The sequence below is a fragment of the Prenolepis imparis genome, unplaced genomic scaffold (genome assembly GCF_030444845.1).
Source record: "Prenolepis imparis isolate NDT839.2.m4 unplaced genomic scaffold, iyPreImpa1.0 SCAF_15, whole genome shotgun sequence".
Classification (NCBI taxonomy): Eukaryota; Metazoa; Arthropoda; class Insecta; order Hymenoptera; family Formicidae; genus Prenolepis; species Prenolepis imparis.
The window spans coordinates 1069430-1087299 of record NW_028141173.1 but is presented as its reverse complement, the minus strand read 5'-3'; the positions used below and the strand labels follow the sequence as shown (position 1 = coordinate 1087299).

Here is a 17870-nt window from a genome sequence, read left to right as displayed (position 1 = left end):
TTCTTTAATTACATTCTTTTATTTTATAAAGAGTTTTAATCATTAGATATATTAATAAATTTCTGAAATTGAGAATTTTTAAAAATTAAATATTCTCGATATGAGAATTATTTTCGTGGTACCTACAAATATTTTTGCTTTGAGCACACTATTGAGTTTTTATGAAAAATTAATTTTAACGAACCTGAAGCACTAACATCCGCGTTTGGCTTTCTCATCTATTCAAATTTAGATATGAATCTCACTTGAGCCTTAATATAAGTCTTATTAATTTTTTAAAAATCTATTGTAATAGCAGGATACCGTTGTAATAGCAGATTTATATATTAACAAAATATCTCGTTATTTAATTTTGCTAAAAATAAAACTAAAAAAATAATTGAAATAATAAAAAAGTAGAGGAATTGTATTACAAACATTAAAAATCTTCCATAAGCGCAACATATTTTATTACACAATCGCGGAAATGTTTTTTTTTTCATATACATACAATTATTGATTAGTCTATTTACAAAAAATATTATTTATACTTATAAGATGAATTAAAAGAACAAAGCTTAACCAAAAATTTAATCTTCTTTTAATTAAATAGCAATTAGGTTTATTTCTGGCAATTGTCTTTATTTCTTCTTTTTATTTTTACATTTTATATTTTTTACATTTTGAATATTTGCACGTCTGTTGATAAAATTTATAAATAGTGAAACGTTATGTGTTTGGAAATACTCAAAAACTATGGAAAGTTCTCTTTTTAGCGGGACAGCTAAAAAGAGAACTCTTTTTTTTCGAGCGAACGAGACGCTTCTCTCCCGCCATAGCTTGGAGCAAGTGTATATGCGTAACTATAGAAATAACGATAGTGTATATATGTAACAAAAATAGGTACGTAAAGAGTCATCGGTCGCGGCTCTTTCGCCGCTCGGGAATCGACATTTCCGCTTCCGGCGATGAATCGGACGACTAACAAACGCGAGTATACGAAACAGTTCACTCTGTCTGTAAACGAGACAAATAACGTAAAAGTAAAGTTAATCAAGCGTAAAAGTATTATATAACGTATAATCGGATTACGATAACTATATTAAAATCATGCAAAAAGCGAGTCGAAGAGAATGAAAATATAACATTATAGATTAACTTTCATGAAATTTGATTTATTATCAAACTAAAAATGAAAGAGTTAACATAAATGTCGCAGTGTCATCGTTGTGTATATGACTAGGTATATATTTTTCAAATTGTTTATTCACCACATTTATATTCTCATCGAATCGTATATCATAAATCTCTAATAAGGTACGTATAGCAAAGATGAAAAGAGAAAAAAAATATGTATATATACATACTATAAACTTGTAGAAATGATCGAGGCATTTTATAGCAGAATATACACTATATTACAGAGAGAAAGTGGCACAATAGATTTATTCGAAATTAATTTTACATTTTATTTGACGTTTCAATTGACGTTTGATCGCGAGATTACGAGTCCGCTCTCGAGATGCTTTCACACATCATGTGCGAGAGTTTTTAACCAATAATTTAAAATATCTGATTATACACGAGCAAGCACACTTAATTAGATATTCAATCTCGATAAAAGAACGCGGAAGTCTGATTTATCGATTTCTATTCAAATTGGATTGTTAAAAAAAAAAGATAACAGACGGTGATAACAAACGATCGCATTTGTAAAGTTAACACTGGGAAACCAAGCGTGACTTGCGATTGTACGAGAATACGTGCATGTAATTACGGCTACGTCATTCTATGCTGACGATGATTCCGAAAATTCTCTTTGAGTATATCTTCTCACGAGTCGAGGGTCGAGTTTCGAAGCTTGTTTCGATGATTTTGACTATTCGAAGCGAGCCGTCATTGAATACGTCCGTACGTCTTAAAAGTATCTGTCTTCTCCAAGATGTTTGAAGGTTTTCTTCGTGTTGAGAAAATGTCGACTTAATTTTAGCTTCTTCTTTTCCCGCCTGTCACTTTGGTTGTGTCTATCTCGCCACCGAAATTAGGGCTGCTGAAAGAAGAATGCGGAAACGTCGATTAATTTCGGCGCGCATTTGGAACCGCAATCGCGATCCGGGTCGAAAATCACGAATGGCGGAAATATATATTTTGCGGGCGAAAATGCAGCACGGAAAATGAGGATGTTTGAGGGCTACTAATCACAGGATTGGCTGAATAACGGCTATTCATCCCGCGCTCTGCGTTGCGGTTAATAAATAGCGACCTCGCAATTAATATCGATCTAGCATAATCTATTATATTTTAATTAAAACGAATGGAAATTATATTTCTGTCTGCTCGAAAGTTTCTAATTAGAATAACATTCAATTTTCAATTGCAACGGATGAAATTAATTTCCTCTCAAGATTTTTCAGACAATTTTTCGCGTACATAAAAATCGAAAGAATATTTCAACGTGCATTTTGTTTAGCGATGAATATATGGCGATTCCTTGAACTCTCGCGAAGATATAAGAAACCCAAAAACACACGCAGATTTTTAAGAACTGTCTTAATATTCTCGCACCGTGCTTTCGTAATACTCAAATCGCGCTTTTACGCTCCAAAGATCGTTTTTTAGAGAGCTTTTAGATGATTGTAATCGGATAAAAATTGCAATCCCGCGATGAAATAAGGAGAGATACGTATACAGAATAAAATACAATATCGTCGGGACGGATGACTTTTTCCCTTATCCATTTAAGAGCTCGCGACAATCGGGGTAAACCGACGACGTTAAATCCAGCTCCCTATAGTAACGTCCCGTAAAACCAGTTTTACTGAACTTCCTTGCCCACCTAGCGATTTATCGTCGACCTTTACGGCTGGCCCTTACAAGATAATCCGCGTCATGCGAAGTGCTCTGATGCATAGTGGGTATGGCGTTTACATGATAAAACCACGTGAGCCTCGTTCCTCCCGTATTTTAAAGGGTCGTTAAAAGTCGCACGAAGATGGCCGTTAATTTCGCCGAAATGTCGTTAACGAGAATTATTGCTGGAACGCGGGACGTAGTTCCTCTTACACAAGAGATTCGCATTTCGTAACTTTTATCGTTAAACTATATACATATGTATATGTGATTTTTGTTATCTCAAGTTTTTCGATGCTTTAAATCTTTAAATACCAGAGAGTAGTAGCTTATATACAAATTATCATTTCTATTGTCGCAAACAAATTATATTTGAGAGACTATAATATCGAATTTAACTATAATTGTATATACAAGCGGTTTCGATATTTTATATTAAAATTTAACATCGCAATGAAATGTTCTCTTTGAATTTTATTTGAATCAATTTACAAAGCACTCTTTTCTCTGATCTTGGAAAAATTAATTGATTATATATATCTAACATTTTAAATAATAGTACAATTGTTTCACGTTTTCTCGTGAACACAATTAATTACACAATTCAACTTTACCGTGATAGAAAAATCGAATCGACGTGTCTTAGATTTTCCTTCTTATCAATTCAATCATCTTACCTCGGTTTTGTGGGCCTCCACGCTGTTGAGCGCAACCGCTTCGGCGGTGGGCTCTTCGTCTTCGGGAATCTTTTCGGAAACTCCGAAAATGGTTCTGTACGTGAACGAGGCGATTAAGGCCCCGCCGATCGGGCCGAACCAGTAGATCCATTGATGCGACCACTGATTGTTCCATAACGCGGGCGCGAATGACCTAGCCGGGTTCATGCTGGCTCCGGTGTAAGGTCCGAATGCGGTCGCCAGCACGGTCACCGTGAGGCCGAATTTGATCGCTATCGAGTCTGTGTTTTTCTCGTTTCTCGGGTCCACCACGGAACAGAATACCAATATCAGTATACCGGTGGAGATTCCCTCGAGAATTAAACCCTGGATCGCGGATAGATCGGCGTGCAGACCAGTCACGCAAAATAAGTCCGACTGTTCGACAGTACCGGATGTCAAGCGATCCGTCGGTGTCATCACCTGCGAAGAACGTTGAGCATTTAAATTAGTTTGAGACAATAATTGTAAACAGAGTTCTGGAACATGATTAAAATTGTTGCGTTTGGACTTTTTTTTTATGCTTATTGTAAAGCGAAATAACGGATTTTATTGCGGATAAGGTAAAGCAGAATTGAATTTTATCACGGAGCAAAAGCGAAAGCTGAATTAATAACGAACGTCCGTTCTTATTCATATCTTATCGTACTAAAAACGCGCGTATAATTAAAGTAAAACCAAATATTGTTTATGAGAAAGCGGATAGTTCGATAAAAATTTTAAACATAATATTTATTTAACTTCACGCAGCATATCACTTTGTCCTACGACATTTTCTTTATCAATAATTGTTCAAATTTAAAATATTTATAATTCTACAAAAGTTCTAAGAAGAGTTCTGCCTTCTAAAAAATAAAAAATATTGTGTTATAATGCGAAATAATAAGATTATTCTAATATATGTATGTATTTTATTTGTTACAGGTAGCATTGCGATACACTGTGCGATTCACGCGTCGTGTCGGGAGTGCCGTGTAAAGTGTCGCGCGTCGGGAGTGCCATGTAAAATTTCGCGTATCGGGAGTGCCGTGTAAAATGTCGGGCGATCGTTATTATTCGAATTATTCGTGTTTTCGCGAGTGTCGTGAGTGCTACGAAGGACCAAGAGAGGAGGAGGAGGCCCGGGGAGGCATCTGGCGACAGCGGGACAACTGTGAGGTATGCATATAAATATAATTTATACATACTTAATTTATTAATTTGCTGCTGGTAAATTACTTGCTTTATCTCCACGAAATTTATTTTACATTATACATATATACTATTTTTATGCATATACAATATTTTAGAAATTTTATTTAAAAATCCTTGCTTCAAATATTAGTTATTATAATACTAGCTTTTTAGATCGCGCTACGCGCGGAAATACTTCAAAATTTTTTTTTTTTTTTTTTTACAATACACGGAAGAAATGTATTATGCACTTTCGGTGTTGCGGGCGCGGGGAGTGTAGGACCCATTAAAAACCCTCTTTGTACACAAAATTAAAATCTCGCTATACCAAAAAATGAAAAAAATTTCGGCACCGATTTAAAAAAAATCAATCCATTAATAAATAAATGCCTTACCCACTAAAAACCCTCTCTACACACACTCACACTTATGCCACAACCAAGAAGTGATTTTAAAAAAATGTGTGTAAAAAAAAAATTTTTTTAATTAAAAAAATTTTTTTAATTTAAAAAAACCACATGATAGCCATCCCCGTAAAATTTGCAACACTTTGGTACCGATTCTTTTGCGGTCAGACAGACAGACTGTGTGACGGTACTTATATATAAAGATATATTAACTTGTAGAGCTTTTATTGACTTATATTACTGTAATTGATCTACACTACTTTCATTGACCTATACTACTTACATTTACTACTTTCATTGACCTATACTACTTACATTTACTACTTTCATTGACCTATACTACTTACATTTACTACACCATTATTTTATATCACTGTTTCGCATTTAAGCCTTTAATCATGACGTCCAAATTAATTAATATTGCTTATTATTTATTATTATAAATTTTAACTTGTAATATTTTATCGATTTATACTACTTTCATTGACCTATACTACTTACATTTACTACATTACTTTATATCACCATTTTGCATTTAACTTTTTAATTTATGATGTCAAAATTAATTAATATTGGTTATTATTTATTATTATATGTATTAATTGATAGTATTTTTATTAATTTATATCACTTTCATTGATCTACACTACTTTCATTGACCTATACTACTTACATTTACTACATTATTTTATGTCACCATTTTACATTTAACTTTTTAATTCATAATGTCCAAATTAATTAATATTGCTTATTATTTATTATTATATTTATTGATTGATAGTATTTTTATTGGCTTATATCACTTTCATTGATCTACACTACTTTCATTGACCTATACTACTTACATTTACTACATTATTTTATATCACCATTTTGCATTTAACTTTTTAATTTAATGATGTCCAAATTAATTAATATTGCTTATTATTTGTTATTATTATATATATATGTATAATATACACTTGTATATACATAATTTTAATATTTTGTTTTCAGATCAATGTGCTGTGTACCTACTACAACTCCACTATTGCACGTATCGGTGAGTGAGAAATTATTTATTTTATAACATTTTATAACATTTCTGTAGCGGTAATAGGGGTGTGTGAAACGTCTCATTTCGTGAAAACTCATAAATAATTAAGGGTTCTCTCTTTATGTTCAATAGTTCTAGAGTTTTTGATAGTTTAAACTTTAAACAAATAGTTCTGGCGATTAAACCAAAGAACTATTGAAAATAAAGTCAGAACTCTCAACTATTTATGATTTTCTACAAAATGATATGCTACTTTTACACACACCATATAAATTGCGGATTACACAATTGAATAACCATTATAACAAGAAAAACATTCACAAAAGCACAGTTCAAAAAATATAAAATATGTACGAAGCATTATTTATGCTTTATGCAATATTCTTTTGCTTTACACTGTTATATTAAAACAGTTTTACTGTTGTTTCTTATGGGAATTATTAAGTTTTTTATATAATGTATTTCCATAATGAATATTGAGAGCTTCGTTCTATGTTTTTCGCGATTGATTAAATTTTTTTCAATTATAGGCGGCAATTAAAAAGGGGCAATTAAATTATTATTCATTTTGCTCATCTTATCTGTTGCCGCGCCGATATGTCGCTACGAAAAACACAGATATACAGTAAGATGCGACAGTAAGGCTTTTTCCTGATTATAAAAGCAAATAAATTATTAATCGGGTAACACGTGTGCCGAATTACTGATTAAACAAAGGTTGTGACCCCTGCGTTTCGCTTTGCGCGTTGATATAAACTAGTTGGACAGAGTTCTCGATTTATTTTTGTCTCATTCTAAAACTCGATAAAAATCGTTAATCTATCTATCTTGCTCAATAATCATTTTCCGTTCATTAAGATATCATCGAAGCGAAATGTTAATTGGTTCTCTAATAAAATCCACATTTCATGTGTGTGTCGTTTCCAGCGATATATAGCTTAAATTATAACGACGGATATGTCGAAGGTCACCACTTTATATGTGTGTGTCTCAACAAAACTAGAAAGTATCTTTCATTTCTATATTTAAACGCAGCGATGTTTTGATCACCCAGTTATATTTCATTACATAACGCGCTTTAATTATTATACTGTTTTATTAATTTTATTCGTTTAAAAAATTGAACCATTAATGTAAAAAACGTAGAAAATTCTTTATATGATTTTTAAATGTTAATTTTTATGCACATTACAAATTTTATAAACATTTATAATTTTTTTAGTATTGCCGATTTTTTAACATACAAAATTCTTTTGTTTTTCTAAACAAAAAGTACTTTTAAAAATAATTGCATAATAATTATACTCTGTGAAATAAAAATTTTATTTAATCTTGCGTAATTTTCTTACGACAACTATTCGACGGATCAATACATTTATTTATTTTTATTTGCATAGAAATTAACTGCAATTATTTAGTGGAAAAATAAAAAAAAAAGAAAATACCATTTTCTTATACCAACCTTTAACATACCGTAACCCAGAATGGCGCCTATTAACTGAGAAATAATGTAAATTACGCCCTCAGAAATAGTCTTTTTCCCCAGAACAACGGCTCCCACAGTAATTGCTGGATTAATATGAGCCTGACTGATATGTCCAATACACTGCGAAAACAGAAAATCAAAGAGAAAATTTTTAATCACTGATAACATATACTGACTCTAACGTTGCGCTTTATTAACGAGCGCATCGTAACAAATTCCGAATTACCGTGATGCGGATACAAATTACGAGGCAAGGTGAATGAAAGCTAATGAAATGTGCGCTATGTTATTGCGCATTAGAAAAATTCGAGCATTCGCTAACGAACCGCGGCACGGTTTCGTGCCACGTTTTGCCGTCCTGTTTGTGAAGAGGCGGCATATAAAAGAGTATAAAAGAGATAAAGCGCAATACGCAATATTGCAAAATTCGCGAGTTATGTATGATAAATAAATCAACAATAACCTTAATCAGAAACACGCATAAACGAGATTAATAATATCGATAAGTTTAATTTTTCATGCTATGGGAAAATATATCGCACGCCAATTATCGTTTTTCCATTATTATGAATAAGTTACGAAAATAACTCTATCTCTTGCATATCTCTTCTCTCTCTCTCTCTCTCTCTCTCTCTCTCTCTCTCTCTCTCTCTCTCTCTCTCTCTCTCTCTCTTTCCCTCTCTGCATACGGTCGCGCCAAAATTATAATAATTCGAACCAGTTCGAGCTTTATCGGTGTGTTTCTTAATTACCGGAAATTACACGTGCAGAAATATTGTGAAAATGTTGGACGACCTTGTTGTACACACATAATTATCGCTGTTTATTCAGAATATCTTAATAAGCTTCAAACTTCTTACTTTTCATACGGGCGGGCTTTTAATGATATACAGTGACTGGCAAAAATAAAAAGCCACTGTAACACGATAAGACATGTGAAGATTTAATTTTATTATAACATGAATGGTGATATATTAAATGTGCAATTTTACTGTAATAACATGGGGGATGAATGGCGCGATTATATTAAAAATTAACTACGATTTTCTATAATTCTGTTAAGGAAATTCTTGAAGAAAGAAAAGATTCGCGTGCAGGAGTAATGCCCGGTGTTACATAAAATCGTGATTCGCGAAGTCATAATTTTAAATGCCCAATTTTAAGTACATAACGAAGAGATAAGATAATATGGAGCGATGAGAGAGCTATGCGCTAACTAAACACTTCCTACCGCTTACTGACCTGGATCACAACCATAACCGCTAACCCGAAGGTTAGCGTTATCTGTAGATGAGGAGGCACGACGCCGAGGCTAGCTACGCAGCCCATGCATCCCACGAGCACCAAGATGGATGTACCAATCAGTTCCGCCAGTCCGGCGAGAAGAGTGCTCTTCGCAGTACCCTCTCCTTCCATCAATCTTTTTAATCCTGGAAAGCATTTCCTCGATAAAGAAGCAATACCGTGTATATCTCTCTTGCCCGCAAAATCCAATTATTTAAATTTTTAACCGCGAGGAATTAAATATTTATTATTTATCGTACACGCAACTTTAGAAAGTTCTCCACTTCTCATATTTTTCTCTATTCTCGAACTCTCTAGTACTACTTCGCTTTAAGAAATATCGGAGCATTTTGCTCCGAAATGTGTCAGTATTTATGGATCACGTTGCAGGAATGAAGTTCTCGATTTTCCCTGCAAAGACAGCTTTGCCGCGACTTTATGGCGCGGTCGCGCGATAATGTCAAAAGGATACGCGATTCTCTCGACGCGGTTGCATTACTTGCCTCTCGTTTTACGGCGATTCCGCCACATTTTGCCACACTACGTCGAACAAACGTGCACAGTTCACGGCTGCCACTGGCAGAATAACTTTCACTTAAGGTAGATACAACACCGTACCGTGTATACCGCCATTCGGACAAGGTCGACGCACGCCATAATACACGAGACATCGATGAACGACGTATGTGTCGCTGCTAATAATAAATCGACTGTCAATCGGAAAAAATGGACCTATGTTCACAATTTGTTCACTCACGCAAACACTCACTTTGCGTCAGGCGGAAGTGATAGATCATTAAATCGGCTGATTATACAGCGAATTACGCGTTTCATATGAAATAACTTTAAATATTACTATGTGCTTCTCGAGAAACTTATTGTGGTTTTAAAGTAATTGAGGATTTTAAGAATTGTATTTCTCTTGAAATATGACGATATCGGAATTCTTCTTTGTTACATATATGTTACATTTTATGCAATTTTAGAAAAATTGCAATATTATATAATTTATGAAATCTATTTTAAATATAAAAATACGATTTAAAATAGATTTTGTAAATTATGAACCTGCTTTTGCACTAAAACCCCATCGGCATTTTATTCTATCATTCTAGTCTCTCGAAACACGCGCGTGGAAAATTGCTCTTTCAATAGAAGAGAACCTTCGCCAGATGATAGCCTATAAACACCATTTAATAAGACGGCCTTTCTTTTTACCTTCTTTTCGCGATTAAAGCAACTGGCTCTTTTATCGCATGATATACACGCGACGCGATAAAAACTCGTGGTTGCATTTGCACGCTTTATGACAACGTTATAATTTACCTATGATTAATTTTAAGATGATATATTATGAGAAAAATTTCCACATATTGGCAACTATATGCCTAACGTAGTTGTATCAATTGACCTCTCTTTAATTAATTTGATATAAAAAATTTAAATTATCGTAATTTCTACAAGTATCGAGCAACTACGTTAAACAAATTGTCCATATTGACACAAGCACAAATTCTAAAACTAAATTAAAATGTAGATCGGAACAACGTAATGAATACTTCAGAGTTATATTTTTTCTGTGACCTATATTTTTGTTAGGAAATAAACTTTTTGACAGTACTGTCCCTCGCGTAGTTAGTGAAAGTTATGCAGTGACCGACAGCAATGTCTATATGTTTCGCGATTAACGGAAATTATTTCATAAATGGCAAATTTGTTGACAGATTGATACAATTAAAGTCTCGATGAAAGTGATAAATGAATCATAAAAATTCACGTTTATATCAATTGGATTATCAGGTTTATCGGTTAATTTTCTTCGTTACATGACGGCGGATGATTATAGCGAAAAAATAATATCGCGAAAAATTCCAACTGCAAAATATAGATATGACTTTCATGCGAAAGCATGTTTCTATATCAACTTTATTAAAAGCACAGACTGCAAATATATTACATTGAGAACAGTATATTTTAAAATAGCGATAAAAAAAAAGAGTGTTAATCTTGGCTGAAGCTGAATCTTTTATGACGCATCCTTGTAAAGAGCATTCTGTGAATATTGTAGAAGCATAAATTATACTAACAATGAACGATCCTTTGTGTAAAACAAATGTATCGATTTTCCTTGTAAAAAGGAAAATGTAGCGACTTGTTCGTTCACGCGATTTTCTCCGGCTAAATAATAAAAAAAAGTAAATAACATTTTTCGTAAAAAGTTTTCATAAGTCTTCTCTTAAGCGATAAGTTTGACAATATCAATTGTGTTATCTAATCGACATTCCATCGTATATATCAAAGAAATTTTAATTGCTATTTATCGCTTATGTAATTATTATATTGTATATGATGAAATCTCGTAGACAGAATTGAACGATACATTTTTTATATCCACTGATCTCATATTCAAAATTGTTATTTGTTGTTCGCGAGTACATGTTGCCCATCACAGGTCACAGGTCAGCGATAAAATATTTGAGTTTTATCGTGGATATTGTGAAAGACAGGAAGGGATTTAGCAGTCGACAACTCCACTTTCAGAACCTGTCGATAATACTTATCCGGTGATAGCGAATGAATATCGCGCCTGATAAAAGCAGACAAATATATATATTTTTAGAGAAAAAGTGATAGCTTATATAACATTTCAAATTGCTGTTATATCTTCATATTGCGATAGAAACCCTATCTGCTCGCGATAAGATGTATATATCCGGTGCATCCAAGCATAATTTCATTGAATTAATTGCATGCTTCATGCATAATCTTTCTCTAACTCTATTTATACGAAATTCTTGGCATCTATTATCCTATTTTATACGCTCTAAACCGGAAAGACGCTATTACATTTTTTTATTATAATTGATTTATTCGCAAATTTAAGCGCGAAGAGAACATCATAGAAACTATATAATTACTACTGTTGAAAAAGAAATTCGAAGAAAAATTTATTCGTTACATCATACCGATTTTGCCTGTAATTTCGATTACTCGATAATTATTGCAGAAGTATTCATTCAATTCGCGTAAACGATCGACACGGTCGATTCATATTTATGACTCTAAGAAATATCGCAATTAGATACATCCGACGCACGACACGTAATCGCGGTTCTCGAGTGAATCATTAAAATAACGTGATAATTTTAACTCACCGCGGATATACGTCTATAAATCAAATCCCGGCTGCCGCGGATCGATCATTAACATTGACAGCACGAAACTCGTCTAAGGAAGATGGATGTGACGCGCAAGAAGAAATAACAGTTTCTTCGTTCGCGCGACACATTTGTTGCACTAATCGCTGCTCGATCGTTCGCCCTCACTAACGAAGCTTTAATCTGCATACAATCGGCTAATTTTGGCGGGAACGCCGCCAGGAGATTACGCGGCAATTAGCCGACATAATCTGCCTATTAGACCGATAAACGCGCGCGAGCGCAAGTTAAATGTTAGCCGACGCAAATTGACTAATGATCCGTGCATACAAACTGACAATAAGTCGGCGCAATTTCTTTGTTCATTTCAGAGCTCCGAGAATCGACTTTTATTCATTTATTAAGTCCTACTCGATGATCTGGCTTTGTTGATGTCATTCGACTTTATACGCAGAAAAGTCGCGTTTTATCTCGTCTTTAAAAGTTTCGAAACATTATATTACTCTGAAAGATGCAAGAATAATCATTGAAATTTCATTTTACGATATTTTTATGTGTGAAAATTTATGTCTTGATATGCACATTTAAACAAAAAACTGGATATATGATTTAATATTATATCAAGTGACACATATGATTTTAATAATCTTGCGAATATATGCTTTAAGTTAACATTCTGTAGATTAATAATTTTTAAACGATTAAACATTAATTCTCATCATTTAATAATTTTCCTTCTGTGCGAATTTATTATGCATATAAAATCTATCGTAACTATAATGTCTTATTATCGCTCTTTTTATCGCGGATGATGATAAAACATTTGCGCACAATTTATATATTCTTTAAGAATGTTCTTTAACAACTTGACGTCATACTCTTTTTTAATACAACAATAAGCGATCAAGTCTGCAATGTCTGCAAACAGCAAGTTTCTAATCAAGTATAACTACGGAATCGCATCGTATCGATGATGTGTGTATTCTAATGAGTAGCAAGAATGCAAAAGTCATCTTTTAACCTCCAGCGATAAGCGGCTTTTTTTTGTTTCCGTTAGAAGAAGTAAAAATATAATTTATGAAGGAAAAAAAACTTGTTTATTTAGCTTACGCTGATATTATGCAATGATCGCATTAAACCACCGCTAATGTACGGGTTGCAAAAAAAATTTGTGAAAAGAATATTAAATATCAGAAATTATATTATAAAGAAAGACACATTTCTTAATTTGTTTTGCAAATCTCTCATATCACAAATCACGACATACTTATCGTTTAATTTGCTTGACACAGTTTTGTTTCGATGGCTTAATTTTCATTTTTTTCGACTAATAATAAATATACATATATCCAGGACGAATAAGTCTCCCTAATCACATCTTGCAAAATTTATATCCACGCAATTTTTACAATATCGACTCCCAGTCTCGCTAATCACATCTTGCAAAATTTATATCCACGCAATTTTTACAATATCGATATCAATAATTGTACGACGCGTTTTAGAGATATATATGTCATAAAAAATTATTTTCTTCTTCCAAGCGTAATTAATGTGCCCTCGTTAATTATCGATCAGCGTTTACTTACAAAGCAGAATTGAGATAACCGCGGAACAATTCTACAAACTTGTATATCGACTCTGAGTTTGTTTTCACACGCTAGGACGATAAAGGCCAGTACCATCAGAGTTAATCGATAGCAGTGAGTCGAAAGTCTAATCGTATATGCCGCAATAACTATCGAACAAATATATCCTCGCTAAATGATCTTTCGCCGTTGAGATACGTTGAATAAATACGCAGTCTCTGTAAATAACTATGTTCGCGATATCTACGAAATTTTCGTCCGTATATAAATCAGAAAATAAAGTTCATAAAAATTATTATTCACATCAAAGAACTTTATCTATATCGCGCGATATGGCTTAATAATAATATGATTTGGATTGTATCTGCCGAATTTTTATTGCCAGCGTCATATAAGTGCTGGTAATCTCTATAACATAATCTTTTAGATATATTAAAAAGCACGCGAAATCATTACGCTATAATAATAAAAACAAATTTTTATTACAGTAATAATCTAAAGTATATTCTTATAACTTATAATAAATATAAATATATAATTATATTATATATATTATATATTTATATTTATATATATATATATATATAATATTTTCGTATTAATACATAAATATATTAGCCTTTTATTTCAATAAAATAAGATTTACGTTATAATTAAATACATCCTTCGTTCATGTCAGATAATCGACAATGTCGTGTTGCAATTTTTACTTATCATTAATTTAACGTTTATTCATTAAACGGTAGCACGAATGAGATTTTATTATCAAAATCGGTTACACAAAACACATAGATCACGTCTCGTTCAATATGTAAGAAAATTTTATCATCGGAACTACAATGTTTCTTATCTCGGATGGGGTAGATAAACACGTGCTATTCCGTTTCATCATGAATGTGGCACCTAATAAGGCGCACAAGTGGGCGAGAGTGAAAAATTGTATCTCGAGATACAATAGTCAAGAAAACTGAAAACCCGATGCAATCTGTTACTCATATTGACAAAGCAATCTCTCACTGCCCATCGATAAAAACATTGTAGTCAGAATGAATGAAGAAGTTCTTGAAGCCTCGATTTTATGGTAAAATATATTCGAAATATACATATATTCATATTGAAATTTCAGAAAATGCTGCCGTATTTTTTCTGAAGAATCTCTATGAATTTGTTTTTTATTACGAAACCGGTAGATAAAATTAGAATTTAATTATGTAAAAGCAAATCGAAGAAACTCGTAAAGCTAGTAATCATTGGACAAAATTTGAGAAAAAACGCAGTTTTTTTTTATTTTTTACACATTATTATTCTATCGATTAACGAAATATGATGGTGATTTAAATGCTATTTGAGGTAAAACTTGCTTCTATGTCTGCACACGGAACCTTGAAAACTAATCAACATTTGTCACGGAAGCAGTTAATATCGTATAATTGCATAGAGAAAAGAATTGCAATCGGTTCCCTTGTCTGCTGTAATGTACGATTATTATATTGAAATTATTATGAATCGTGTTACAACAAATTGTATCTAATGTCGCGTGCGGAATGTTATGCGAACATAAACTGCAATTGTTAATCACACAAAATTGCATGTTTGTAGTAATATTTAATTTGTGTGTAATTATATTAGTCGCTAAATTTAAAAGTTGTTTGAAAGATTAAATGTGAGAAATACTAATTACAAGAAAATTATTTTTAAAAACGCGGTAAAACATTTTAAAGTTTATAAGATTAAAATTTATAATGTGCAGAGAGAGAAAAAGAGAAAGAGAGAGAGATAATAAGAGAAAGAAAAACTGCATTGATAAATTATCTTGACTGATAATTAAAAAAGATAAATATACTCTTTATATAATGAAGTAAGTGGAAAAGTTCGTTGTATCTCTGACTGTGCTAAAAAATGTACTTTGATCATCGTACTTCTTTCGTTGAAGTTAAACGATAGGGAACAACCGTGCCATTACATTATGTGGAATGAATCGCAAAGAATTATCTTTTTTAATACTATAATATTACTTTCTCTGCTTAATATAGTTTCTTCGTTTCGTTTACTTTTCTAAAAATTTTTCAACACGATTAAATACAAAAGAATAATTTTTATATTATTTTAATTCCTTCTCTGTCGTATAGTTAATAGAGTCGTAGTAATAAAATAATTTTTATTTCTATATTTTAATTCTATTAAATCGAAGACTGTCCTGGTATCTGGACTAAGGTCGATGGCCTCATGTTATGAAATTATTTAAGAGCGACATATCACTGCCATTTCTATTCACGATCATGAAATATAAAGTAAATTGTTATGTCACAAAGAAGCAAGTTTTATTTGCATGCAATAATTCTGAATTCATTTCAAACGGGCTAGTTACATTAAGCGAATAACATATGTATAGTATAGCTTCATTTAGAGTTTTTGTCTTATCATTTTCTTATAACTCACTGAATTATTTATACGTTATATTTATTGGCTTATTGTTAAAATTTGAATTTTTCTAACGCTAAATATGATTGTCCGTTTTACTTCACATAAAAAATATACAGTATTAAAGGCTAATAAATAATAATTAGACATTTAATGCTAAATATGTGAGAAATGAGTATTGTCATATTGTGTGATATTTTAGAAGTGTGAGATTGATTTAGAAGTGAATATCACATTTCGAAACGTTCTGCGTTTCGAAACCTTTTGTATATATTTCGAGACTTTTTATAAGTTATTCAGACCTTGAGTCGCCGGTAGGTATATATAAGTGTACATATATATACACTACGTCACGTTTCCTTTTTAATAAATTTTCAATAAACGTTTTTGAAAGTAAATTTTAATATTTTGCAAATTTAAGATTTGTATTTATTTAAAAAAAATAACAAATACAATATTTTTATAACATATTACTTGATAGAGAAATATTGATATAAACAACTGATTTTATATCTAATTTTTTATTTGATATCTAAATAAAAACCTACATCTATTAAGTAAATATTAATACATTTTCTAAACGTCATCTTTGAGCTCTCCAACTGTGTTTTGTACGAGATGCTCCAATTATGACAGTACACCAGTTTCATAGTTTCCGCGAAATTTATTACACCAATAATTAATTATTCTAACTTATTCGTCGCAAAGCGATACTTTTTCAAGAAAAAGGGAGACGATTCTAACGAAAGTTTCTTACCTGCGCGAAAATCGTTCGCCGGCATGACGGAGCGTCTCTCGAACGAAAAGTGTCACAACACCACAAACACAAATGTCCCGAACGGACACAGGTCTCAATACAACAGAGAGAAAGAAATAGAGAGGGACACCCGCACACTCCGTCAGCCGGCCTCTTTGTGAGCCGCGAATATGATCGTAACTTGGTTGTATCGCGCGAAGAGAGGAGACACGTGGCTTCTGTCCGCGTGATGTAACGACTGCACGCCCTACTTCGTCGCTCGCTATTCGCTCGTACATTAAAATAAGGCGGGGATGTTAATTTCAGAATATAGGGGGGCTCCCAGGGAAGTATTGACGCTACTGTATTTCGGGCTTATTTGTCAGCGAGTGGTCAGTAATTGTCGAGACTTTTATTATCACGCTCTGTTCCCCGACGTATATACTTTTGAGCAGATTCTCTCTAATGTACATTAGATCAAGATTGAGAAATCTTCTACGACGCAAACAATGCTAGGAAGTAATTTTCTGTGCAATTAAGTTTGCAATCCTTATCGTTGCTTACGTAACAATAACGAAAAAACTCGAGAATGCGTGGGACCGTCTGACAAACTAATAGAAACAATGACTAAGTTTCCTAGTAATATCATTCGTAACATAAATGTCGCTTATTTGAATCGTTTCATCATACTTTTTCTATTTTTTATATCTATATTTTTATCTCCCTTTATTCTAACTTTTTGTCTAATCCATAATTTTTTAGAAATTACATGTGCCTTGCAATATCTATTTCTCAAACTATTAATAGCAGAAACTCGAAGAATATTAATTTTGGAATTGAATATTTGTGACGTATATTTCTTTCGCAACAATACGCTAGCTCTTTCATATACGATCAGCGCTATTTTTATATCTTTCTATCGTAGCACGCCTCCAAACCGTCTGTATATATTTTCAATTTTTAGGATATGTACATTTAATGATGTACAATCGTCATATGTTTTTTTTTATAACAGACTAACATTTTTAACTCGTC

The 17870-nt window shown here is 32.5% G+C and overlaps 1 protein-coding gene across 3 annotated transcripts; it reads right to left on the bottom strand.

The window, feature by feature from the left end:
* Nucleotides 1-1133: 1133 nt before the first annotated feature.
* Nucleotides 1134-17081, bottom strand: LOC145946360 (aquaporin AQPcic-like). Of its 3 annotated transcripts, none has more exons than XM_083055989.1 (5): nucleotides 16857-17081; nucleotides 8890-9077; nucleotides 7624-7767; nucleotides 3507-3968; nucleotides 1134-2029 (listed from the first exon to the last, which is right to left on the bottom strand). In XM_083055989.1, exons 1-5 carry the CDS (start codon nucleotides 16879-16881, stop codon nucleotides 2021-2023), a joined length of 828 nt encoding a protein of 275 aa, XP_082912115.1. In that variant the 5' UTR covers nucleotides 16882-17081; the 3' UTR covers nucleotides 1134-2020. The 3 variants fall into 3 exon arrangements, with proteins under 3 accessions (XP_082912115.1, XP_082912116.1, XP_082912114.1); XM_083055990.1 differs by lacking the exon at nucleotides 16857-17081 and adding an exon at nucleotides 9435-9736 and having other exon boundaries at nucleotides 1134-2026; XM_083055988.1 differs by lacking the exon at nucleotides 16857-17081 and adding an exon at nucleotides 9435-9711.
* Nucleotides 17082-17870: the final 789 nt, after the last annotated feature.

Bases quoted from the DNA above. Each gene is read 5' to 3' on its own strand.
- LOC145946360 (XM_083055988.1), bottom strand. From the start codon at position 9,462: ATGTGGCGGAATCGCCGTAAAACGAGAG. The intron at 9,078-9,434 runs GCAAGTAATGCA...AATGCTTTCCAG, and splicing joins GAATCGCCGTAAAACGAGAG to GATTAAAAAGATTGATGGAA. The intron at 7,768-8,889 runs GTCAGTAAGCGG...CTGTTTTCGCAG, and splicing joins CGGTTATGGTTGTGATCCAG to TGTATTGGACATATCAGTCA.